This window comes from Onychostruthus taczanowskii, unplaced genomic scaffold (genome assembly GCF_017590055.1).
Source record: "Onychostruthus taczanowskii isolate IOZ18803 unplaced genomic scaffold, ASM1759005v1 scaffold72, whole genome shotgun sequence".
Classification (NCBI taxonomy): domain Eukaryota; kingdom Metazoa; phylum Chordata; class Aves; order Passeriformes; family Passeridae; genus Onychostruthus; species Onychostruthus taczanowskii.
The window spans coordinates 270139-296554 of NW_024505008.1; the positions used below are offsets into that span (position 1 = coordinate 270139).

At 38.4% G+C, this 26416-nt stretch overlaps 1 protein-coding gene across 2 annotated transcripts in view; it reads left to right on the forward strand.

The window, feature by feature from the left end:
* The first annotated feature begins 1129 nt into the window (after positions 1–1129).
* The window catches only part of SMC5 (structural maintenance of chromosomes 5), a 45015-nt gene continuing 19728 nt past the window's right edge, over positions 1130–26416 (forward strand). The window contains exons 1-15 of one of the 2 annotated variants that reach the window (XM_041422172.1): positions 1130–1286; positions 2589–2730; positions 3805–3857; positions 5950–6112; positions 7736–7870; positions 8464–8604; positions 13197–13358; positions 18093–18164; positions 18950–19205; positions 20389–20543; positions 23070–23183; positions 24159–24253; positions 24455–24587; positions 25454–25627; positions 25756–25925. In XM_041422172.1, the coding sequence (XP_041278106.1) occupies positions 1186–1286; positions 2589–2730; positions 3805–3857; positions 5950–6112; positions 7736–7870; positions 8464–8604; positions 13197–13358; positions 18093–18164; positions 18950–19205; positions 20389–20543; positions 23070–23183; positions 24159–24253; positions 24455–24587; positions 25454–25627; positions 25756–25925 (2066 nt within the window). In that variant the 5' untranslated portion in view covers positions 1130–1185. The remainder of the gene's footprint in view (positions 1287–2588; positions 2731–3804; positions 3858–5949; positions 6113–7735; positions 7871–8463; positions 8605–13196; positions 13359–18092; positions 18165–18949; positions 19206–20388; positions 20544–23069; positions 23184–24158; positions 24254–24454; positions 24588–25453; positions 25628–25755; positions 25926–26416) is intronic. The other variant, XM_041422173.1, reaches the window with a different exon arrangement.

Consider the following 26416-nt stretch of genomic DNA (forward strand, 5'->3'; position numbering starts at 1 on the left):
TCTTTATAAAGTAAATGAAATGGTATTCTGACTATGGTGTCACAGCAAAATAAACCTAATATAAACTTAACTTTACAATCATGACTATTAAGAAAGACAGCTCGAGCCAAGCACTAAAAGACCCGGCATTTTGTCCACCTGGATGTGAGCAGAGCTTGCCAGTGTGACTGCCCTCACTGAGGAGACCCACGGCTCCGAAGGAGCAGCAGCGTAAGGGCAAAGTCCGGAGAGAGCACACTCCTCTTGCAAGGTGACAGACACACCGAGTCCTGTTGTGCCTCTCATGTTTTGAACAAGAGAAAACCTGACTCTCATCCCACCTCAAAGAAAAGATGAGCTGTCTGTTGTGGTGCATTGCCCGGCCACACTCCCCAGTCTGGGCCCCTCAGGAATTCTCCTTGGGCCTCAGCCTTGATTCATGGCTCCTGGGCTCACCCTGGAGCTGACCAGAAACACCCAGGAACTTCTGCTGCCAAACCACCTCCTCTTGTCTGACAGGCAGTCTTGGAACGTTATTTACCTGAACCATTACCCTGAGTCACGGAATCACAGAATTGTTAGGGTTGGAAGGGAGCTCTCGAGATGGATCTATTCCAGCCTGCCCTGCCAAGGCAGGGTCACCTACAGCAAGTGACAGAGCAAGGTGTACAAGTGGGCTTTGAATGCCTGGAGGAGACCACAACCTCCAGGGGAAGGCTGGTACAGTGCTCTGGCATCTTCACTGGAAAGAAGCTCTTCTCATGTTGAGGGAAGCTCTTGAGCTTCATTTTATGGACACTGCTCCTCGTCCTGTCGCAGGACACAGCAACCTCCTCTTGGCAACCGCCTATGAGACAGTTGTATGCATCAATGAGATTCCCTCTCAGTCTTCTCCAAACTAAGCACGCCCAGCTGCTCATAACGCCGCAAACGTACTCAGGGGCAGCGGCGCTGAACGGACCGCACGGGCAGCGGAATGCGGCCCGCGGCCCAGGGCGCGGTAGCGGCCCCAGCCCGGCCCCGCGCAGGGCGCTGCCGCTGCCGCTGCCGCTGCCGCCCCCCCGCCACGCCAGCCAATGGGCGCCGGCGCCCCCGGCCAATGAGGAGCTTCAGGGCGGCTCACTTCCTCCCCCTCGCGTAACCGGGCCGAGCGCGCGGCGCGGTCTCGGTCCCAAGGGGGAAGGAGGGGTGGTGTGGGGGAGGAACATGGCGGCGGCGCGGGAAAAGGGGAAAGCTGTGAAGCGCGCTGAGTCCAAGTACCCTTTCGTACTGGGCTCCATCGTCAGGATCTTTATGAAGAACTTTTTGTGAGTGAGCGGGGGGCTTTTCTCCCCACTTGAGCGTCCGCGGCCTGCTCCTTCCGCCTCGCCGTAGAGGGGCCGAAGCAGCGGAGCTGGGTCGCGCGGGTACCGAGGGCTGGAGGGGGGGAGTGCGGGAAGCGGTATTCATGGAAGGTGGTGTCTTGCTTGGAGTGGGGAGCTGGGAGACACTGCTGTGTGGGTTACGAGTCCCAGGGGTTGTCAGCGCTGTGTCGCTTCCCTGATGGGCGCGTTCCCAGGTGCCGGCCAGCCTTGCCCGCAGGTGATGGCTGGCTCCTCTCGGCCGTGCAAGCCTCTGCGTGCTCGTTGTCTCTCAGGCAGGTGGCTGCCAAACACTGGAGAACGGGAGACTGCAGAAGGTGCTCGTAGGGCGGTGGGGATAGGCCTTGAGACTCATTAGGATGAAGTGTCCGTGGGCTTTGCACGTGTTTTTTCCAGCTGCTGTGCGCTGCGAATACCATTATTTTTGGACGTATTTGGACCAGCAGAAGTGGTCGGACAATTTTCTTACGGCTCCATGCGAGCCTTGAAAATCTTCCGTAGTTTAGTGCGTGAGTCACGTGTTAGATGTTAATTGAATTCTCAGAGACAGTTGTTAAATCCTCATTAAGGGTTCATATATATTAAGGGTTCATTCTCTTGGACAAGTGCATGGCTGTGTTGCCATGGTCTGTGTAGCCGTTAACTGCTTTGTACTCCTCCTTTTGTGGTACTGTTTCAGCTCTCTGTGTTTGGCACAATGCAGGAACAGAATGATTCATCAAAGGATTCTTTATAAATTTAGGGTGTTAACTTGATATGAGTTCGCATGGGTGGGTTTGGTCTCTTCCCACAGTTGCTATTGCAGTAGGCATTCTGGAAGCACCTGATGAAAGATGTCTGATGCAGTTAGGAAAAAAAACGAACACTGGGGATGAGCTGATACGGTAACTCCAGAAAGCTACTGCATGACCTGTTTTCTATCTTCTTTTTGATGCATCAAATAAAATGAGACTCCAGTAAGTTCATTTAAAAAGTTACCATCATATTGCTGGATTTTATTTGTCATAGTCACTGATATTAAAGAAAGTTCTGGTGAGTACTCTGGCTGGTGGGAATGTATGTCATGGTGTTTCATTGAAATGTTAGTTTTCACGCTTGAGACTTTCTTACAAAATGGTATTTCACGACTGAGTCTATATTAGGTAATTGTATCTGTTTAATAAAATAAAGAAATGTTTCTAGGCAAGTTCCTTTCTTTTTTTTAAGGTAATAGAGTGTTAAAATTCAAAAACTTGCTTTGCTTTCCAGAACATACACTGTCTGTGAAGTACGTCCAGGGCCCAACCTGAACGTGGTTGTAGGTGCTAATGGCACAGGCAAGTCAAGCATTGTTTGTGCCATTTGCCTGGGACTGGCTGGAAAACCTGCTTTCTTAGGCCGAGCTGATAAGGTAATTATGAGCTTTTGTAATTTTCATAGTTAATCTGAATTTCATTCAGGGCGCTGTCTAGCAGAGGATAGGGGGAAAGACTCTCTTCCTTGATTTGCTTTACTGTTATAAAAAGACATCTGAATTGAAGAGTAACCTGGTCCAGAGACAGAGGGGGGTTATTTTAATTAACTACGTGTTGTCTTGTATAAGTTATTAAATGGAAACACCTAAATTCTAGGACAGTCTGAGATGACTAGAGGTTTTATTTGAAGATGGCTAAGCATCCACCGTGGGGTAGAAAAATGTCACTTAATGGCCTAAATATTTGATAAGAAGTACCAACTAAATGAGAAATAGACAAAGTCTAAAATAAATTCCAAAATACATAGTACCTCTAGAAATAACGTACTCCTAATGTGTCTTGAAAATTCAGCTGAAAGCATAGAGGCACTGATCTTTGATTTAAATGGAATTTGGATTGCTCTACTCTGTTTTCACTTTTTACTGTCAAGATATGCGTTGACGTAGTAGGAAGTTAATATCTTGAAATTTTCAAATTTTTGCTCTTGCTTTCTTGGGTAGTCTTGTTGGATGCAATTTCTCTGAGTAGGTTTGGAACAATGAATCTGGGTGCCTGAATGATTGCACATATTCTCTTGTAGCTGCTCTGTTATAGGCAAATGTGAATATGGGACTTGACTGCATGGCAGTATTGTGTGTTGGTATGTCTCTTTACTTGTCATGATGTATTTTCATACTATTAGAAATGGTAGTTCTAGTACAGGTACTTGGCAGCCTCTTTTCACTTGTCTTTGTTCCCCAAATTCATGAGAACTTTTTCCTGTCTGTGGATCTGCTGATTATAATTTGTTCAGTTTTGGAGGCTGAAGTTGATCAGAAATTGTTAACTTGTGGAGGAGGTTCTAATGCTGCTGGTGGAGGATAGTAGTGCCTTTAGTTAGTGCTTTATTTTGCTTTGAATTGTGAGTTTTCAATAAAATATGTTGTTAAGTAGCTCCATCATACAAATGTGTGTTCTCGTAAGATAATACATTTTATTTTTCCATAACAACTTTTAAATTAATTTTGTAGATCGGTCTGTTTGTGAAGCAGGGGTGCATGAAAGGCATAGTGGAAATTGAACTGTAAGTAGTAAAACTATTTCCTCATGTGCTTTTAGTTGGATCATTTCCCCACATGTTCACAAACTTGTGAGAAAAAATTTTGTTGTGCAGAGGTCTGTCTTTAAGCTTAATTTGTCCTTTTTTAATTCCTGCAGGCTTCAGAACATGAAGTTATATCGTTATTCAGACAAGAATTAAGCAGTGATGGCTACTCTTGGCCTCGCTTTCTGAGGCATTTTACTTTGTCTTGATGTACAAAAAAATGCATAAAAAAAGATAGTGTGTTTAGCTTTTGATTACATTTAAGGTTCTGATGATTTAGTCATGACTGCCATCACTACATGGTGGTTGGAATTCTTTTCATTAAAGAAAAAAGACAAAAGTCTAAGTTTTAAAACAGATTGATCTGCCTTCACTTTCTTATACTGACACTGCTGGTAGGAGGGGCTTGCCTGCATTCTCACTGAAAACATCACATACGGATAGAAAAGAAGTAAAATAAAAGATCTGACTAATTCCACGTAATGCAGTCTTGTAGGTGAGCTCTTGCAAAACAGCAGCTGGAAATCTTTTAGACTTAAAATTCCAATAGTAGCTTCTGTCTGGGGCAATACTACATGCATCTTTTTTTTGCAGATGCTATGGCACAGGTGATTTTAATAAGTCTTAGCCTGGTCTCTTGGCCTGAATGAAAGAGAAAATAGAGATAGTCAACTGATTCATAGTCTGTGTTAATTTGTATAACAGTTGGCCACCCTGATCAGATTCTCTAAAAAGAAAATTTTATTGAGGGAAAAAAAAAATACCACATCAGGCCTTGGAAAAATTTTTGTCTGTCCATTTCTGTTATTGTGGGAGTGATCAAGTAAGACCTTCTTTAGAGATTGGCCAGGCAATATGTTCAGGAGATAGGATGTCTTTCAGGCAGATTGTGTGGTTGTTTTAACATAAGTATATTCCAGTGTTACTTGAAATTCTGGAAAGAATCTTGCAATGTGTGAAGATTTAGCATTTCATAGCTCATTAGACCTAGCATGTCATGGTTGCAGTGTAGTTGAGTCCTTTGTCTGATTGGTAGAAAATATTTAAATACAACATCTAGGATGGGAGACCAAGGCTGCAGAAGATTGCTTTTTTGACAGGAACTAAAAATTGAAGTTCTGTAGGCATGTATTGCCTTTGTTGAATTTGGCACTTGAAATGTAGCAAAACCCAAGTTATGATAGTGAAATGATGTTATTTTAATGAAGGAAAGGATCATGGCTTTGTAGGTCTTTGGAAGGAAGTCTCATAAATTAAAATGAGGTGACGCAGGAAGTAATAGTTCTGTAGTCAAGAACTAGGATCATATCCCTATGGTGTTTAGTCCAAGTATGAGCAGCAGATGGGAACTTGCTTCTGCACTGAACTCCGTTCTTAAATGTCCTGAGGTACATGGCCACTCTAGAAGTCTGTATTCTCCATCCTTAACAGTGTGCTTAGCAGGCACTAGACAATTTTTAAATCAAAATGGTAAACCAAAATTTCAGGAGTTGGACTTAGTTGTTATGCATCCTAACCAGACTAAATTTTTGAAAATAGGTATGGAGCTAGAAAACTAAATGAAAACTAATGTATCTTCTTTGGCTTTTAAAAGTAGAGAATGAAAATAAATAAGTATTTTTTCTGTTGTGTACTATTTTTTTCTTGTATTGAATATATGTACACAGGTTTCTGAGGTATTTCTGTATACTAATACTTAAAGATGTACTGTACCTCCTTCACACCAGTTTTGAAACTTACTAAATGTCACACAGATTATGCTTTTATAGAAATTGTTCATATTTGTAACAACTTTTCAGTATTTTATGCATTCAGCATGGGCATCTCGTTTATATAAGTAACTTCAAGTTAAGATTTGCACATATTCTTGATGTTTGCCCTGTGAGTTTAGTTCATCACTGAAGTACTGGATGTTTTCTGAATCATGAAAATGAGAATCTGATGCTACTGTCCAGTTAATTTAGATTAAATATTTAACTGTCGGTAAATTCTAACAATACTTCGGGTAACTTGAAACTGTAACACTTTTCAGGTGTTCTTGAAAATGTAAACACTTCTTTCTATTAATCAGGTTTAAGTCACCAGACAATATTGTCATCACACGTGAGATATATGTGATGAACAATGCATCAGTGTGGTTTATCAATGGAAAAGCAGCAACCCTGAAAACAGTAGAAGAAAAAATTGCAGCCTTAAACATCCAGGTGGACAATTTGTGCCAGTTTCTTCCTCAGGTATGAATTAATTTTGAAAGACAGTGGATGCAAATGGAGTGCTGTGCTTTGAGAAGATTTTGTTGCCAGTTAGCTTTAGCAGCACTTTACCTAGCTCAGTGGGACAGCACAAAAAACAAGAGGGGTAAGGCAGCCATGTTGGTGTCGTGGTGAAAGAAAAGAGGGGCTGTGTGACCTTTAAAGCTCACTAATCAGACAGTTTGGTACCTGTTGACTCTGAAAGGAAGAGGATGCTGATGTTCCCTGTCTTCATGCTCAAGTAGCAGCACTTGCTAATAGAGGTTTTCTGGTAATGTCTGCAGTTTGTTGAGCGTAGGGCTGAAAGATGTGTAGGATGGAATTACATAAGAGTAAAATCATCCTAATGGAAAATAAGTCTTGAAGGAGAGAGATTAAAAAATACTACTGGCAGTTTCTGTATTTGAATGCATGTTCAAGCAGGTCAGGATTCCTGTGTAGAGAGCTAAGTTGCCTCACACTGCGCCTTGAAGTTGTGACAGGTTCCTTCCCAGTTCATGTGGATCATCAGGAATGGTAGTGAAAGGAAACCTTATCAGAGCCTAGACATGGGGTTATTGTTGAATTCAAGAAGACATTAAAGTTTAGAAAGCTAATACTGCAGAAATAAAAATATGCCAGGTGGCATATTGTTCACTTTCACTTATGTACAGTATTTGTTTGCAACTTACAGCATACTCTGGTAAAATACCTTTGTGTTTAAAAGAACTTTAGTTATGTAAATGTCAGTTCAGTCAATATTACAGTGTTTATAGTTCTGGTTTATTTGTTCTCTCCCAGTGTATCAACAGCAAGCCCACTTCTTGCTTCAGTCTCAGTTTTGAGCTCTTCTGCCTTCAACAGAAATACTTGGGTTTTTATATATAAATAAAATAAAGCCTTGGCTGCAAGTAATAATAACTTCTAGTTGATGGAGAAGGAAGACTTGCACACCAGATGATGAACAACAAGCCTCAAAAGTTTATTGAATAGGCACACACATTTATAGCAGTGTTAATAAGGCTAATGCATATTGCAAAAATTGAGCTCATCATTGGTTAGTCATTTATCAGTCAACTACGTCTACGTTTACATTCTTGTGTTCACCTTGTTATGGTTTCTACTATCGTTCCTTCATTCTTGCTAGCTAACGAGCTTCTCCCACAACCTCAAGTTTTGGCAAGGGCACAGTGACCTTGCCGCTTTTATCCTCGTCTCCTTCTTGCTTCCAGCATGATCTTTGTTAGCTAGCTAACTATCTACAAAATCCTCTACATTTCTCCTGTTTGTATCTCAGGCAGATTAATCTGGCCGTGGCCCTTATCCAGGAGCCAGCTTGTTACAAAGCTCTCAACATCTAGTGGCTTAGCTTTTGAGTTAGTCATAGTATTTACACTGCAAAAGATTTATACTGCAAGGCTGCTTCAGCAGCCTGAGAACAAATGCTCTGGAAGGTTTGGTGGCTGCTTCATGGGATGGTCATTAACTATGACAGAGCTATTTAGCATAGAACTGTAAGTCAGGTGATGTTCGTGAGAAGTATGTTTCAGTGTATAAATCCACTGTTAGTGTATTGCACTGTTCTAGCTAATCCTATATTTTTTATAACTTTTTAAAATTTCCTAGGACAAAGTTGGTGAATTTACAAAACTGAGTAAGACTGAGTTGCTCGAAGCCACTGAAAAGTCCATTGGTTCTCCGGAAATGTACCAGTTTCATTGTGAACTGAAAAATTTCAGAGAAAAGGAAAGAGAACTAGAGGTAAATGCATTTGTTAGACAGCAGTGAATGTAGGAAAAGTGAAATAAATTTTACCCTGACATGTAATAGAATTAGAAAGTCGTATTTATTGACAAAGTCTGTGTTAAGTTGATTTTACCAAATAATGCTCATCTTCTCTCAGAACTCATTCACTCTGACACTCACATGCTTGTAAGTACGAAGACGTGTGCAAATGGTCTAGACCCAAAAGATGAGGGATGTCAAGTACTCCTTTCTTCTTTGGGATTTTTGACTGGCAACAACTTTCCTAGACAAATTGTTTATGTCTTCTATGAATCATTGGCTTATGAACAAGCATGGTCCTTTGCTTTAGTGTTGCTCACTTTCTTGAAAACAAAGAGATAGACGAAAAGGATCAGTGTTCTGGGAACAATGTCTGTCCTTAGCCATACAGGCCATTCTTTTAATCCTTTGTTCTCCTGTTCCTGTTGTTTTGGATGATTCCCCTCTAGTTACTGCTGTACTAAAATGTCTCCTCTGATGTTAAATTTCTGTTTTAATGTACAAGTGAGATGTACACTATTTTCTGGGAACTGTTTAGATACTGTAAAATCTGAAAATATATATTACAGAACTTGTGCAGAGAAAAAACCACCTCATTGGAGAAAATGAAACAGAGGGTTGAACGGTACAAGCAAGATGTTGAAAGATACCATGAATGCAAGCGCCATGTAGACTTAATAGAGATGCTTGAGAGGAAAAGGCCGTGGGTGGTAAGTTTAATTTCCAGTGTTTCTCTCACTTAACCTGTTTTCTGTAAGACTGTGGAATTAGAAATAGGCCAAAAGTTGCCTTAGAAGAAATGTGGCTGGAGTAATTTGAATATCATTACAATTGCTTAGTGCAAGTGGCCAGTTCTTGAAATACAGTTCTTGGTCTAACTGTAATATTCGCTTACATACCTGGCTTTATAGGTTACTTCAGAAGTAGTTAGGTAGTTCCTGCACAGTTAGGAAAGCCAGCAGTGCAGGCCAAGAGCAGTACTCCTTTTATTCTGTGCAGAGGCAACTGGTTTAAGCTGTAGACAGCTCTCCTTGCTTCTTCAGCTGTGACTTTTTTACATTTTTTTGTTAAAATTTTTTAGAGGTTATGTTCCTCTTAATTTAGTAGTTGAAGTTTAGAGTGCATGACAGACTTCTCAGTGAATTTGTTGCTAATCTCAAAAATATTAGCATTTGGGCAGAAAAATATTAAAACACATTTGAAAGAACCTAGAGTGAAGAGCAGGTCATTTACACAAATCAAAATAAGTCTTTCTGAGGAGCACTTCAATACTACTTTAGTTTAGTGTTGAATGTTCAGTCAGATCAAATGATTCTAAAGAGTTCAAACTGATGGAGATTGCAGTTTACTGAAGCAATACGTTGTTTGCCTTGTTTGCAAGCTTAATTATATATAAATATGGAGTTAATGAAATACAGATATACAACTTCCAGAAAACTTGATTTACTGCTTGTGAAGAATGCAGAAAACTTACTTTTGCAATTTTGCATATAATGACGGCTCTCATGGCTATGTAAAGAGCCTTATGGCCTTTGCATCTTGAGCAAACCCCATCACTGCCTTCAAATCTTCTTGCTAATAGCAGAGGGATTTAGGAGTAGCAATTTAAATAGATGGATGGTGATAGGTGTTAAGGAAGTAGGGTATACCTTCTGTGATGTCAATACTTGCTAAATGGTGGGATTTTTTCCTATTACACTTGTTAGCCTGGTTGTTGCATAATAAATGTAGACTGATGCTGATTGTTCTCTGCTGTAAGATACTTGCTTATACAGAACTCTGAAGGCTTGCTAGACACTGTTAGAGGAAGACTGAGCTAATGATTGTATCTGCTGTCAGTGAAGTTGCCTTCCATAAATTAAAGAACATTGCTGTTAGTTATGTGATACTTGAGCAAGTTTAGTCAGACTTCGTCGCACCTTACTTCCACTGCTGTCTTCTAGTCAGTTGATATTGCTCAGTATGTTAAAGGCTTTTAGTGGCTGCACTTAGTTAACTGTAACCTTTTGGCCACTGAATCCATAGAAACACCAGTGTGCTTTGACATCTTGGTGGAGTTCTGATTGACAATACAGAATCAGTAGTGTATATTAGATTCAGGGAAAAGAGAGGAGAACTGGAGGTAAGTATGCACTTTAGAGATACCAAGAGCAGTGACTATAGGGAAATGCTAATACATTTTAACACAAGATTTTTCGTGTACTTAATTTACATTTGAAATCACAGGACATTGATGTAATTGTTTTACTAGGCAGAGGAGATCCTGAATTACAAGCTGTAATAAAGTTTCACATTCTGTTGCTGTTTTGTGGTTTGTTAAACTGTGGCAGAATTTTTGGTATTCTCTTATATTGCAAAAACCAAGCACTTTCTCAAAGAAGAACTACAAGAGCATGGGGTTTTTCTGTTGTTTTGAGCTAGCCCTGTTTAGTTGTCTACGTTTGGAAAGACAGGTGTCTGCTAAGGAAGGCAGGAGCCTCCCCTGAAATGGAAAATGTAAGCCCCCCCCCCCAAATTGCTATAAATTTTAAATTAAGGGACTCTCAGGCAAAAAAATATGGGAGCAGGAAATAACAGTTCTTTAATAGGGAAGAAAATAAAAAGATAAAATGCAGTAGACCAAAACAGCACTGACAGGGTCAGAACACAATCTGACACCCTGTTGGTCAGGGTGCTGGTAGCAGGCCATTTGGAATTGTTGCTGCAGCCCTCCTGGAGTGTCAGGTGTGGCTCTGTTGGAGCAGGGATCCTGTAGAAGGGTGTAGTCTTCCTCTGAAGATCAGTGGAAGAGGCAGCTGTTCCTCTGGGAAATCCAGTAGAGAAGCCATGCTGGTGTTCCAGGATCTCAAGATTATATCCTGGTAGGAATGCCTGACTCCTCCCTCTGGGCAGAGCATCTCCCAATGGAATGCTGTAGTTCTTATCAGTCATGCAGTAACATTCCGTAGCTTCTTACCAGCACATGTCTCCCGGGAGGGAGGAGTGGCTGTGGAAGAGAAAAGGAAAACTGCCCACTTAACAGAAGACAGCTGCTATATGGATGGCAAAGAGAATTCAGTTTGGTTGTCAATCCAGGACATTAGTCCTAAGAATAAATTGGTGTTTTTGTGTTTTAAAATGGAGTTTACTGACGTTCCAAATAGTATGGGAGTTTATTCTTCCTTCTGTGGATATTTCATTTGCTCCATCCTCCCCAAAATGCAAATTTCAACTTGAAGACTAAATGCACCTACCTGTTGAATTTACCTTTCTGACAAAGCAGAGTAGCTACATCTGAGCTTTCAAGTCAGCTGGAAAGCAGATGTATAAACACTGCATGATATTGTAAAATAGAGAGACAGCCTGGAAATATGATATCTTAAATATGACATTAGACTGTTTTTTAATCATAGAAGAGGAAGTCTGGTGATGAGCTTGTTCATCTTCTGATCACTGTTGAAGTGCATTTTAATTCTGAAGACTCTACTGCTTTTTACCTGAGGAACATTTTTTGTCAAGCGGTTTCTAGACAGAGACAACTGCTTCTATATGTGGAGAATTATACACCATTTCCACATATATCTATGTCTAATAAGTTTTTGAACATATGCTTTAAGTTCCATAGAATTCCATAGGTCCTGGAGTCATGTCCTGTAGTTTTGAAAATGTGTTTTGGGTCAAGCTATATCCATTCTTCTTTTCCTCCCCTCACATTTACATTTAAGAAAAATACTGTTTTAAGATGCAGATATCTCTTGAGAAAGCTGAAATGCTTTGGAAGTTCTGCAGGTCTTCAGTGGAGTGCATAATTAGAAACATCAAAGTTACTTGAATACAGATACACAAGATCTCTGTTTTTTGGTTAAGTCAGATTTTCTTAAAGTATTAAAAGGATTTGCTGTGTAAAAATCATGTAATGACAGTTCTGTGGAACTTGCCTGTACTTTCTATCTGTGGAATCTGAAGTGTAATTGTTCGTGTGTGCTTTAATCTTGAAATAAAATGCCTTATTTAGAGCAGAGCTAAATGTTAAGCTTTCAGATAAGTGAAAATAGAATCCCTTTATCTCTGTAATTTTGTAACAGTGGCTACTGACTGTAGTCCACAGAATTACAGCAGCTTTCATCAAATGCTTTTTGACTTTATGAAAAAGATACTGTGAAGAAAGACCTTGGATTTTGTAGTCTGGGTTGATTTATCTGTGATTCATCAGGTTAGTTAAGTAACTGAAAAAGTGGTAGCAGATAAAGCCAGTTCACCTGTTAAAAGTAGCTTCCAGGTTGTCTTTATGTGACATTATTATTATTATTACTATTACTGTTACTGTTGTTGTAATAGTAACCTCCAGGGCTTAGAATAAACTAGGCATATGTTCTGAATTAGGGGCTTTTTTTGGCGCATACAAAGTCAAACAGCCTTCCCTTCCTCTGTCCCCCTGCATACATGAATCTACTCCTCTCTGTGGGCTTCTGAACGTCTTATTTTTTTCTCATGAACCCATCATAGTAACAGAATGTATTGTTCTCTTATTTTTCTTAGTTTGGAGGGGCTGGGGAAAGGTTCTCCTTCTTTTTGTTCCTTCCTTTTTTAATATTTTTTCTTTCAGAGAGTGTAACACACACACAGAAAAATCACTACTAATGACTCCCTCAGCTTAAACTACTTTATCTACAAAATTCCCATCTTCTTGAAGTGGAGGTTTTTGGTCACCCTGCTGCTTACCATCTCTTTTCTCTCATGAGCTTGAGTTAAACTTCCTAGATAACGATGGCTTTGGTGTTTGTGGTATGTGGTGGAGTTTTTGTTTTCCAGAAGTATGTTCCGTTCTATCCCCTTGGTTTACTTCAGCAGTGGTTGTGTCTGTTAACTTGCTCTGATGATCTGTTCAGCTCCTTTCCTTTTCTTTCTCCTGATATTTTCTGTGGTTATTTGTTCCTTAGCTTTAGACTCCTGCGTAAGTAGTCTCAAACTACAAATAGAGAGGGGCTAAGGAGTTTTTTCCATGATCCTAGATGAGCTTGTAGACAAGGTAATTGCAGACAAATGGGTTGTTTCTTCTGCTACTTGCATATTATAAAATTGCATATTATTTAAGAAGTATTAATAATGTGTCCTTGTTCACTGGGGACAGAATGATCCCTACAACTCTTTGTCATTGGAACTAGTAACAGTATTAATTACGTAGTTACTCTGATACTAGTTTCTGAAAGAGATATTTTTCTAAAACTCATGATCAGTTAAATAAAATCTTGGGATGGTATAAAACACTGCAGTAGAATACAGCAATTTTTAAATTGTTTTTTATTGTTTCAACTCCTTCAAGGAATATGAAAATGTTCGTGAACAGCATGAAGAAGTGAAACAGTGCCGAAACCAAGCTAAGAAAGAATTGAAGAATCTGAAAGAAATGCAGGCCCCATGGACAAGAAGAATCCAAGAATCTGAAGAAAACTTAAACAACCTGGATATGCAAACAAGAGATACTGTAGGTATTGAAGTTCTTGTTTAACATAGGTAATATTTAATGTGCTTTGTGTTCAGCTTTGTAAAATGTAATGTAATAACCTCTTTTTTCCTGGTGTGTCATAATGATGTTTCAGCAGAAATTTTCTTGAAGCACCTGTGCCCTTAGTTCTCAGTGCCTTTTCCGTGTCAGTTCAAGGAGTGTGTTCCTTACTAAACTTTTAGTAGCAGTTCTTCAGTCTGCTCTTGGTTTTGTAAAAGCAAATCTTAAAATTTCTCTTCATTGTACATTAAAAATCTGCTGGGATATAATGTTAATAGTTTCCCCAAGTTAAGTACTACCATTTAATTAGATGCCTGTTTTCATTTGTTCTGTGGTTTGCGTTTGTGGGATGTTCACTCCTCTTATCTTCTTAAACTGCAGTTTATTTAAGGTAAATTACAACTTTACTGGCCTAAAAGCATTCCTCTAATATTGAACATAACTGCATAAGGAGGACTTGATTTTCTAATTAGACAGTAATCTTCCATCAGTTGTGAATATTTTTATGCATAAGGGAATTTAATGGTAAACCTACTGATATGTTACAGTTTATGTAAGTTTTTTGAACAGCTGCTCTTCCTGGGTTTATGGAAAAATATTATTTCCATGTGAAAAATAAGAGTACTGTAATTTCTTGCACGATTTTGACTAGTATTTACTATTCAGACTGCAGAAGTCATTGTGTGTGTAAGCTGCACAAATTTGTAGTGGATAACCAAAGTTGAATGATCACATGAGAATGTTTGTTTGCTGCAGTGAGTTCTGTTTGAAGGTAAGTGACCTGCTTAGAGGAGTTGATGTGGAGACGTGTGACACCTGTAGAACACTGCTGCCTTGAAGCATCTTAGTAGAATGCGGGTCTGAAATTTCAGTGGCATTTAATACACTGTAAGCTAATAAACTAGTCGTGTCTTCCTCAGAAAAAAAAAAAAAAGCCAAAACATACACCCTTGTCCCAAACTAAAAACAAACCCAAAACCAGACCGGAGAGATCAGACAAAAAACTCCTTCAGATTGTTGTTCACAACATTGTTATTTTTGTTGTGATAAACGGTACACCAACATTACGAAGTACTCAAGTACATCATAATTACAAGAAAATTCTTTGGTAAAATATTTAGGTTTTGTGTTCTACTGTATTGCAAGAGTTTATTATGCTGTGGGGCAAAATGCCTGCATGCTCCAAAATGTTGCAGTCTCACTGCAGTTGCCTTTTTTTGGTCTGGCTGGGCTTTTTGTTTTGAAGGTTTTTGTTGTTTAAAGGTAAGTATACTTTCTTAGAGAAAAGTTAACATCTGGAAAATTGAAGTTAATTTTCCTAATGCAACAATGCCTTCATGCTTGTGAATTTCTAAACTTTGTTCTTGCTGCTTGGTCTTATCATGTAGGTTTTACTGGTATGTATCAAGCTACTGTGTCTTTTTGAAGCTGGCAACAGTTCTACTTAATCATTGGTACCACTGTTCCTGGAGGTGTTGGGCTGTATCCTGTAGCCATGATATTATGAAAAAGCCTTTGCTGGGATTTTTCCTCTCCTGAGAAGCTGAGGAGCCTCAGGAGAGAAATGTAAACAATTACTATCTGCTGCTGTGGAATGCAACAGGTGCATCCATGATTGGTCCATGTGGATTGTTTTCCATTGATGACCAATCACAGCCCCCTGTGCCAAGGCTGTGAGCAGTCACAGGATTTTTGTTATTCTGTTCTGTTCTTGTTGTAGCCTTCTGATCTCTCTGTTCTTTTAGTATAGTTTTAATGTAGTATTTTAATATAATATTTAACATAATAAATCAGCCTTCTGAAATGGAGTCAAGCCTCATCTCTCCACACATGGAGAGTCATCAACAGTATCCATATAAAAGCATTCTTTTTTGTTCAAGGTTGTACTTTGTTTCTATGAGAAACCTAGGACAGACAGTGAAAATTTTAGTTTTGACTTGTGGGAAGCTTGCTCAGCATAGGCACTTCCTACAAAACAGTGGAAGAAAACCTGAGAGAGTGTTCGAGATGATTAATTTATACTCTTGTATCATCATATTTTTCTTTTTAATCTAAACTTGTTGAGTAAAGCTTTCATATACTGTATATTCAAAAGGTTAACTGTGTGCTGAAGTGTTGCTTAATTTACGTCTGGAAATTGGACTAGGTACATTTGTTCTACAGTATTCCAGTAGCCAGAAATACAGGAAGAAGGAAAGGGGATAAATTGGAAATAAGTTATTTATAGAATACTTACTGAGATACTCTAATACGGCTTTCCAGCGATGAGTTACAGTTTTGTATTTTATTCATAACTAAAACTACTCTGTATATAGTTGTTATACTAAGACACTTCCAGACCTGTTTTTTCTGATTTTAAATGATGTGTTCAAATCTAAATTGATCGATTATTATTTTGTCCTGAGCTCAGAATCCAGAATTGTGGAAAAAGACATAAGGGAGTGTATTATATATGTGGTTATGGCATGAGCTATTTGCAAGATACCAGGCAAGTTAAGAAGATCTGAGAGATGTATTGCTGCTTTCTGAATTTTTATGACAGTTCCTTTTTTTCACCTGCTGAAATCGATTTTCCTCACACATTCTTTCAGAGCTGGGCTGTTGAAATGTCCTTGGAAAGGAGAATCAGTGCTGGTTGCACTGTCAGGAGCTATTGTTGATATAATATCAAAGTACAAGACTTAAGTAGCTTAAAATGGCTTAAGCTGCTATGTCATGATTAGTTCCTCACCTTTTCATTGACTGCTTGAATTTTTTGTAACTTACAATTCTGTCTTTATATAAATGCAGACATTTGGCAAGAATTTCACAGGTAAATATTCTGTAAGCCAGAAGGAGTTGATTAGTTTCAATTTGGCATTAAGGGAAAGCAGTTTAATATTTAAGTCTGCTCTATTCTGGATACAGAGACCTGCAGGGAATATAATTCTCTTAAAATCCTTTGCTCCATGCTTGTATCCATTATCAAATGACTTTAATTCTGACTGCTTCTTGAGATCTTTCTCTTGACATGTCAGAGCAGAAATTACCACATCTTTCTTGAAGTTTGTTGGCAAAAAGCCCAGTATGGAAGTTGTAGTTTTGTCTGGAAGGAGCTGAACAGCAAGGAAAGGCGGAGTAAATCTGGGAATTATATTAATGAATATATCCAGACATTGCATGACTTTTTCTCCTGTCTCTTTGTGTTAAAACCCTTTCAGTTTCTGGATTAGAATAAAATTTTTTAGTGACACTTGGTGGTTTGAGTGGTATCATGTAGAATGTGGAAAAAAGAAATGGACCCATTTTATAGGAAAAGTTTGAAATGGTGTATTTTCAGAACAGTTTCTTCAGGCTCTTTAAAGGTATTTGAACAGAGTTAATTGTGCAGTGCAGGTTTTTAGCAATATTTAATGGTGTAAAGCAATCTTTTTTTAGTTGTACAATGAAAATCATAAATATAGCTGTTTGTCTGTTCTGTAGTTGGTCTATCTAGAAACATAAAACTGAAAATACAATGGTAAATGAAAAACAGAATTCCAGTGCCTTAGTAGTGCCCTAATTTTAAGAGCCTTCAGAACTGTTTTGTGAACATTGCGCATCAGTTTCCCGGGGAGAGCTTCCTCTTCAGACTGCCTCCTTGAGCTCTTTGGAAAGAGCATCACAGAATCAGTACTTCATAGCAGTCAACTGCAAGACCCAGATGTATTTCTTCTGCATTAGCTTTATGCAAACTGTCTGCCTGAGTCTTAAAATTTTTGGGATTTTTTGAGGTTGTGGTAGGGAAAAAAATTCTGCATAGTTTTATTTTCTCCAGTTTTGATGCATCTTAGTGTTTTCAGTATGACTTTTCGTAGGAAGATGTTTCTTCTGCTGAGAGTGCTGTGTTGGTTTCCGTGTCTGCACTGGAATTTACTTGCAGTCTTTCCATCCTTCTGCAGTGCTCCAGTATTCTCTTCACAGTGCTTTAGCCTTGAGGGTTTAGGGAGGGAGGAACTGAGTTTTCAGAGAAAGGATATTGTACTTCCCCTGTGTTCAGAACTCAGCTGTGTGAGTGTCTGAGCAACTGGACCTAATAAAACATGCTCTGAGAAAGGATGGAACTGGGTGATGCCAAGAAATACCCTCCAACCTGTATTGTTCTTCCATTTTATAGAAGCTAAGGATAGCAAAGGAGCAGGGACATGGATGCCTGCACATGACCCAACAAGTTGTCAAGCTCGGTTGTGTAGGATCTAGCTCTACCACAATGCATTTCAGTGGTAGGATGACTTGGACAAAACCCGGTTTGGCCATCCTGTGCCTAGGAGCTTAAGCCTTGCTTGCTCTTTAGTATTACCTTTCTTTGCAAAATTGGTTTGGAGAAAGAGGCAAGAACATTTTATAATTGTAGGCATCTGAATGTAATATTTGTATTGAAATCAAGGTTGGAGGTATTTTAATTTGAGATTAGGAGCTTCCTCTATATGTCATGCCAGAATTTGCAGACCTATAGCTGGATGGTTGTGAACAGTACAGTACAAATGCTGTTATGCAAGTCTTCACAAACTGCTGAAATGATACATGCTACAGATATAGTTAAGAATAAGAAATGGGTGAGTACGGCTTTTGCAGTAGTAAAATGGGGAGTAAATACTTAGTTATGCATGTACAAGATGTTACTCAAAATCTAACTACTTTTTACAAATATAACTGAATTTATGACTATAAATTTAAATATCTTGCTGTATGCAGACTGCTGAAATCAGAAATATTTCCCAGAAATGTAAAGAGAAACAAGATGCTTTGGAGATGAAAGATAAACAGGTAAGAGTCTTGCTGTCTGACTTTTCTTGGTGTTTGTTTTTGGTTTTTTTGTCTGCTCTTCTGTTAGCAGAGGGGCACATTTCTGTAAAGATGCTGCAAGTGCTCTTCACTCCCTCCAGTACATCATGTATCTTTAGAACTCTATCAGTCAAACAGGAATTACTAAGAGAGAGGTGTATACTGCATAAATTATGTTGCCGAATATGTGTGTGTGTATATATCAATAGACAGAGACATATACACACATGCTGTTTGTGATAGGCTTTCCTTGAAAAGCTACAGACTCTATAGTGTGAGAGGCTGGGGTTATTGCTTCTAAGGATATACATCTTGCATCTTGTAAAAGAAACACCCTTGCAAGGATGTGAAACAGTCTCATCTAAGCACTTGGTCAAGAAATGTATAGTAAATTAAATGTATAAGGATGCAAAGTCAAAACTTCCAAGTTGTGTTTGGGCTATAGATTTTACTTAATCATAGACTAAACTTCAGATGTATTAAGCAACTGTTAATTAGTTTTTTAACTTTTAAGGTTCTGCTTTTGTGAAAAAGAAGGAACTTCCAAAATTGATTTATAGGCTTGAGTGTATTTTTTGATTATGTTCTTCAACTGCCATAGTGCTGTTGGAACTGTGTCATAGTGCTGTTAGAACTGTAACAGACTCTTGGGGTTTGGGTGCATGGTTATGTCAGCATTTAACAGCAGTTGCACGGGTATCCTAGGTATTTGTTGTAGGTTCTGTACACCAAACTCATTTCTTGTTGGAAATACTCAAAATTTCTAGATTGAAGAAATTAATCAAGCATTCAGAATGAAGAAAGATGAAGAAACAAACAGGCAGAAGAAAATATACCAAACTCAAAAAATAATAGAGGAGTGGCAGAATGAGCTGGATACAATGGCAGTTGGTGAGAATCTTCAGCCACAAATTGATGCTGTTAATACTGAGCTGAAAAATTTACAAGAAGAGAAGGCAAATATTGATAATGATATCGGTGATCTAAGAGCAGAAAAAACCAACCAAGAGCGGGAAGAGAAAAGTGAGTTACTTAAGGATTTTCTTTGTCAATTTATTTTACTATTTTAATGAATCTGCCTGTACAGAATCTCCTTGTCCTGCTGTAGTGAAATAATTCAAGGTGTTTACGTCAAGCCTTGTAGTTGGCTTACATGTAGGGCAGTCCTCTTTTTTCTTAACAGCTTTATTAAAATTAACAACCACTTTCAAAATGCAAAATTAACAATGGACCTTAAAACTGTCTTTCAAAGAATCAATATTTCTGGTATCTGGGTAAGGAGACTCCTTTGGCAGTTTGGAGATTTGGGGGATTTTTTGGTTAAAAAGGAAGGTCTGTATTTAGCAAGTTGTGAAAAGCAATCCCAAACCTGATGGAGAAAGCAGTTTGCTTTGAAGAGGCAGTATTTTAGCTACATCATATATTACATGTAGTATATTAGCTGCTGATACTGCAGTTGTCCTTCTTAGATGAACTTTAGGTAGCCTTTATTCCAGAGTTTCTTTACATTAGTCTGGGATTTGCAATTAGTCCTTTCTAAAAAATGAAATTAAATTTAAAAATTTAAGCTTGATAGGTAGTGAGGGTGTTGTATACATATTCCTCAGTGAATGTTGCTCATTTGCACATCATTGCACATGTTCAGCAATCTAAGAATCATGGAATCCAAGAAGAAACTGAGGTAGGGAGTCCAGGTGACCTGGGGAAGGAGACAATGTATTTTATCTTGAATAGCTCAAAATTCTCAGGTTTTGATCTCTGTTTCATCTGAATAGCAGATGCTTTCATACACAGTCTATTGTCACACGTTTTGGTTTTTGCTAGCATGAAATAACAGATATTTCACATTACTAGTCCTACTGTCTCTTTCCTCTGGGGATGTTTTTGTTTTTAAGCACAAAGGTAGAACAGGTCTTGAAAAAACATACTTTCAGGGCAAAATTCCTGTATTTTTACTATGCTTACCATATTTTGTTATTCTTTGGATAAGTTTTTAATATTTAATTCTATTTTAGATTTTAAGCTTTTATAGTTTTAAAGATTTCTTCAGCAGTAGCAGCATCTCAATTCTGAAAAGAGAAACTTAGTTCTTACCACTTACTAACAACCTTAGTTTTGGAGGAGTATAGTCACTAGATAGCAGAAAATGCTGGCTATAATGTGAACTTGCTGTGGACTCTGTTTAAGAAACTACCTTAAATTACAGGAATAATTGATCGCCTTGGACAACTTAACAATATAATGCATATGAAGGAAGAGAACCTTAAAATGAGATTCCGAGACACACACTCTGCTCTTATGTGGCTAAGAAACAACAAAGACAAGTTTAAAAAAAAAACGTGTGAACCCATGATGCTTGAAGTAAGAAGATTTACTTGCATACCACTCTAACAGTTAGATTATGTATGTCTTGCAAGGCTTCGGGAATGACTGGAAGACTTTTGAGACACATCTGGAATGTACTGCCAAGTATATGAAGGATATTCATAATCAGAATTCCATTCCATAGGCAGTGTAGTAATTGAGTAAGGTGGGATGGCTCCTTTCCTCCACAAGAAGATGCCTGTTGCAGGCTTCCTCTATGGTGCAACCAGTTATAATCCAATCTTGCTACTTAAGACCTAAGTAATTCTCAGTTGCTGCTTAAAAAAACAGTGGTAGTTGCCAATTAAGTATCTCCCCTTACAGCACAACCTGCTCAGCTGTGGCTACTTCCCTCTGTGATCTCCAAGTGGTTTTTTTCGTTTGCTCTACCCAGCCATCTAGAGACACAGAAATCAATTGCTAGTTTTGTTTTGTGGTTTGGTTTGATAGCTGCTGTATGATCTAGGAATAGCAGGGCTGAGTTTTCAAAGAGGATATTACTTTTTTTAGTGCATTGTACCTCTTGCTATATACGCTCCATGTAATGTGAAGAGGATGAAGATCTCCAGTTGCACTTCTTTTCAGAATTGCAAACTTGCTTAGTAATGTATTGTTACAATTTAAATTAGTATATTAGAATATTTATATACAAATTATTACACTTGGTACATGTACTAGGACTGCTCAAAATTACTTTTGTTTAGAATGGAATCCCAAGTATTTCTTGTTATTGCCAGAATTTTGAATTCTTCCTGAAAGACCACATCAAGATAATTTTATAAATGCTTCAATAAGGATAGCTTTACTTTTACTTAGGGCCTCACTAACCTCTGTGACATCAGTTGATGTGTGGATTTGTTTTCTCTGTGTTGAGCTGTAACCCCCAGCCATCAGTCAAGCCCCAGGCAGCTGCTCACTCACTGCCCCATCTGCAGAATTGGGCAGAGAATCAGAAGAGTAAAAGCTTAGGCAGCTCATGATGTAAGGTAAAGACAATTTAATCGGGAAAGCAAAAATCCTGCACATGAGAAAAGCAAAGCATGGCATTAAGTCACCATTTCCATGGACAGACAGGTCTTCAGCCATCTCTAGGAGAGCAGGGCTCCATCATGCACAAGAATGACTTGGTGTCTTGTCTTTGGCCAAGGACAGGGTTAAATTTAGGTAATGCTTGAGAGGATGTGTGGCTGAGAGAGTGTGGCCAAACCCTAATTTGTTCCCTGGGGGTGTGTGGGGGAAAGGGACTCTTGCTTTTGAGAATGGCGTCCCTTTCAGGCTGGGAGAAGTCACAGTGGGCAGTCAGCATTTGTTGAGGGTATAAATTGTTAGTCTTGCACCTTTTATTATTAAAATTGTTGCAGTTACTGGTTGCTTTCTTATCTTACTGCTCTTTCCAGTAAGTTATTCTTATGTCAACCCATGATTTTTACCTTTTTTGCCTCCAGTTTTCAACTCCATCCTGCTGGAGCAGGAGGCGGGGGGGGACATGGGGAGCAAGCAATGGTATGGTTTTAGTGGGCCATCTAAATTGAAGAATACCATTCGTAAACTGTGACATTTGGGAAGCCATCACTCCAAGTGTACCCCCTTCCTTCTCCTTCGTCTCACATTATATACTGAGGATGATGATCTGGAATATGCCTTTTGTCAGTTTGGGGTCACCTGTTCTGTCTCTGTTTCTTCCCAGTCTCCCATTTACCCCTACCCTACCACTGTGGCAGCATGAAGAGTAGAAAAGGCCTTGGCTCTGTGCTCAGAAATAACAACCATCTCTGTATAATGAACCCTCTGTTCAGCACAAGCCCAAAACACAGCCCCAGTCTGACAACTGTGGAGAAAATTAACCCTACCTCAGCCAAAACCAGTGTACTTTGGTATCATGTAAATTAGTCTCATGTACTCAAAAATTCCAGCTTTCAAATTGCTGTTAACTGTACCCAGCCTTTTGCCAACTTGAGATTATTAAATTGTGTAGTTCTGTGTAACTTTGTGTTTCATGTAGAATGACATAATGTTTTAATTACTAGTGAAAGTTAACTGAAAAAACACAAACATTAACATTTCATTCAGATTTGGAAAGCTTCATCCATTTCAAGTATGTGGGGCTTTTTTCTTAGGAATTCAAAGGCACTTCACCTTAAGGGGTGTGTGGTGTTTTCTGTTGCTAATTGAAAAACCCCTACTAGTGCTGGAGCAGAGCCGTTAGACATAAGATGGGGGGTGATTTCAATTGTAAGGTCAGGATGGAGTGGGAGAGGTGGTATGGTGTGAGATGGTGATAACTTTAGGAGTGCTGAAAAAGGATATGGATGGCTAAAAATTAAGCACAGTGATCTGTGACTTACTATAGGTTTTCTCCCAAGAGAATTGGTTGCAAAAAAGGTAAAGAAACATAGTTTTAAAGACATAGTTCTTGTTTTCATTAAGTAAGGGTGTGGCTATCATCTTGACTATTTAAAGTGTTTTTTGGGGTTGGTAAGTTGAATTGTATTAAATCACTTGCTCATTGCCTTTCTTTATTAGATCAATATGAAAGACAGCAGACATGCAAAATACATTGAAAATCACATTTCATCCAATGACCTGAGGGCTTTCGTTTTTGAGTGTCAAGAAGATATGGAGACATTTCTGGTGGAGGCAAGTTTGCACCAATTTTAAAATTTTATTAAGTACTGAAGTAGAAACCCTGAACATGGGAGTCTATTGAGTAAATCTGTATGACAATGATAAAAATCTGTATCATAACAAGTAGGTAATGTGAAGTGTTCAAAGATTTTTATCAGAATTAAGGATTCTTTAAACCTTAGACTAACTGGAGGGATGTAGGAATATTAAGAAGATAACAATTTTTTAGATTGTCTTCCTCCTTCCTTCCTTAAGGCAATAATCACTTAAGTAGAAAATACAAGAAAATGGCTAGAGCAGAAATCTATGAATTTAGTACCAAAATTTTCCGCTGCTCTTTGACTAAAGAGGCAGGAAGCATCTTTTGTGACATGCAGTGGTCCAAGCAGCAAATTAAGCTTGTGTTTTCATAATTCTGCTGTCTCCTGAATCAGTGAGAAGATTGCTCCTTTTGAAAGTCAGGCAGATGATGCAAGAGGGAAAAAACAGAAGATATGGTATTAAACTGTCACAGTGTTTCCCAACTACAGTCAACACAATGGTGTATTTAGTGACAAACTGTCCTGCAATTTTTGAAGACTCGTCCACTCTTCACGGAAGCTAACCACTTTTTTATACCTGAGCAGTAGTGGTGATATCTGAAGTTCTGGGGGCTTATCTTGCTTGTGTGGTTGTGGAACTCAAGGCTGCTTTAACCAGCTTAACTGATCTTTGCTTATACAATTAGCTCTTTAGACTGAGCACTTGGCTCTGGGTTTCTTTGATTGCTTTTATTTTCTCTAGCATATAGTGTTTTCAGGGACATTAATAGACTTTACTCTATTTACTTTTAGAGAGCTTGGTTATTTCTGAGCCAGAGTGAATTTGTAAGTTCTTCCAGAGGTCATCTCTTGAAAATAATTCTGATTCTGTGAATCAGTAATTAAAATTTTATTTGCACATGGTGTATTTTTCTGGTCTTTACCAAATAATCTAATCCTAATACAGGTGCGTGATCATCAGAAACTAAGAGTGAATGCTGTATGTGCACCTGCTGAATCATGTGCTGAAAATTTACCTGCAAGACCTATTGAAGAATTACAGTATGTATCTGATGGTATTCAGAAATAGTTTTAAATGAAGTGGGTTTGTTTTGTTGCTATATATTAGAATTTTTTATGCAAATCAAATTATCACCGGTTCAGTTCTGGGTTAGTGGGACTTATTTCTGACCCTTCAGTAACTTCACCTTGCATACCTGCTGAAATTGATTTGTGATGCATGCTTTTTTATCTCTTCTTCAGCCGATACGGATTTTATTCATATTTACGAGAGTTATTTGATGCTCCTCCTCCCGTGATGAGTTACCTTTGTTACCAGTACCATGTTCATAATGTTCCTGTGGGAACACAGAAGACCAGAGACATGATTGAAAGGGTAAAGTATCTGAAGAAGCATAAATGCACCTTGGGTGTGGAGTTTTATTTTGGAAGTTGTTTGGCAAGTAGATACGGAGAATGCAAAAAATTGCTTTAGCAATTTTATTTAGCCTTTTTGTTTGTCTTGTAGAAGTGGGAACACTTCATTACGGGCTAACATATTGCAAGACATTTTAACAAATTTAATCAACCTAATTTTTCACTAAATCTAATTGACAGAATATAGCTGATGCTGCATATATAAACTGAACAACGTGAGTCAAATGTGACTTATCCTATGGAGACTTTTTGCCATTTCTGATTTAGTGGACCTTCTTTTTCTATATGTATCTCGAGTTATGGTAAATCTTTGGTTATTTATAGTATCCTTTTTGATATGAGTCTTTTAGAACTAGCTGCTCTGGTGTGTTTATACCTTCTCTTTTCCTACAGATGCATTTGCTTGACTAATACATTACAGCTCACTTTATGATTTCATCTATTAATTCTTGAATACTTTGTTTCTTTGTTACAGAGGATACTTGTGGAACATGTTATATATCTGAAGCAAATACAATCCTTGTTCACTATGCAGTACCAATGCTAACAATTTTATTGGTGTAATATCTTGATAGTCAGATTTGTTTAATTGGTTATGATAATATACTCCAGCAGAATCTCAACAGTTCTTTGCTTACCAGTTTGAATTACAAGTGTAATGCTGCATTACACTTAGCATCTTTTTGCAAAGACTGTTGATAAGTAAGTCCTGCATAAGCTGAAGTTTTTCTGCTGTGTTTACCAATCACACTTATTCCTTGTTCTGATGAAAAGTATTGCTTTAAGTAATACTTTTGTCACATTAATATTTTCTGTATTTCTTAGGTCATACAGGAAACCAATCTGAGGCAAATGTATACAGCGGAAGAAAAATACATTATTAAAGTATCTTCTTACACAAAACAAAACCTCTCTAGTAACATATGCTTGAAGGAGGCACAGTATCTCACTAGTTCAGTGGATACAGAGGAAAGAGGACAGCTGGAAAACCAACGACAGGTAGAAGTGATTTCAGTAACTGTGTATGTTGTGAACTATTAGCCGTTTTGTCATGCATTAAGCAGAGCATGCATATGTTAGCATGGTATGCAGTAAGAATGCTAGTGGTCCGTGTTCTTTTATTTCAGGACATCAGTAATACTTTAAAGTCATTGGATGCACGTTTGACTGCACTGTTCGACAGACAGAAACTTCTGGATCACAAGGACAATAAGCTCAGGCAAGAGAAGAAGGAGCTTTTAGAGAGAGGAAACCGGAGGAGGCAGTTGGAATCAAAAATTGGTGTGAAGTATGATAGGTAGGAAACAAGCTATGTTATCTATGAAAAAATCTTTAATATCTATATTATCATTTTAAAAACAGAGATTTTTGTTTTGTTTTCTCTTACTTCAGCGTGCTTTTACTCTTAAAAAGTAACGAGTAGTTGAGCATTAGATACAGGTGATAATCAAGACAAGGAAGGTGTTTAGAAATTATGACATGTAGCAATGTTCCACATGATCTTCTGCAGTAAAATCATAGGATTCCAGTTAAATATCACTGCATGTATTTATTCAGATATTATGTTATCGTTCTGACCTTGTAGCACATACCTAGATAGTGCCATGATGTGTATAAATGGTACTAAGAAAGCATGTCAGGGATTGGGTAGGACTCCAGTTGTCCATAGTACCATTCATTACATATCTCTTGTCTTTATGGGCCTCTGCAATTTTTTTTTCTGTTACCATATGTCATAAGGCAAAGTCAGGGCATGGTTGAACAGGTATTTAATTTAAGCACACACTC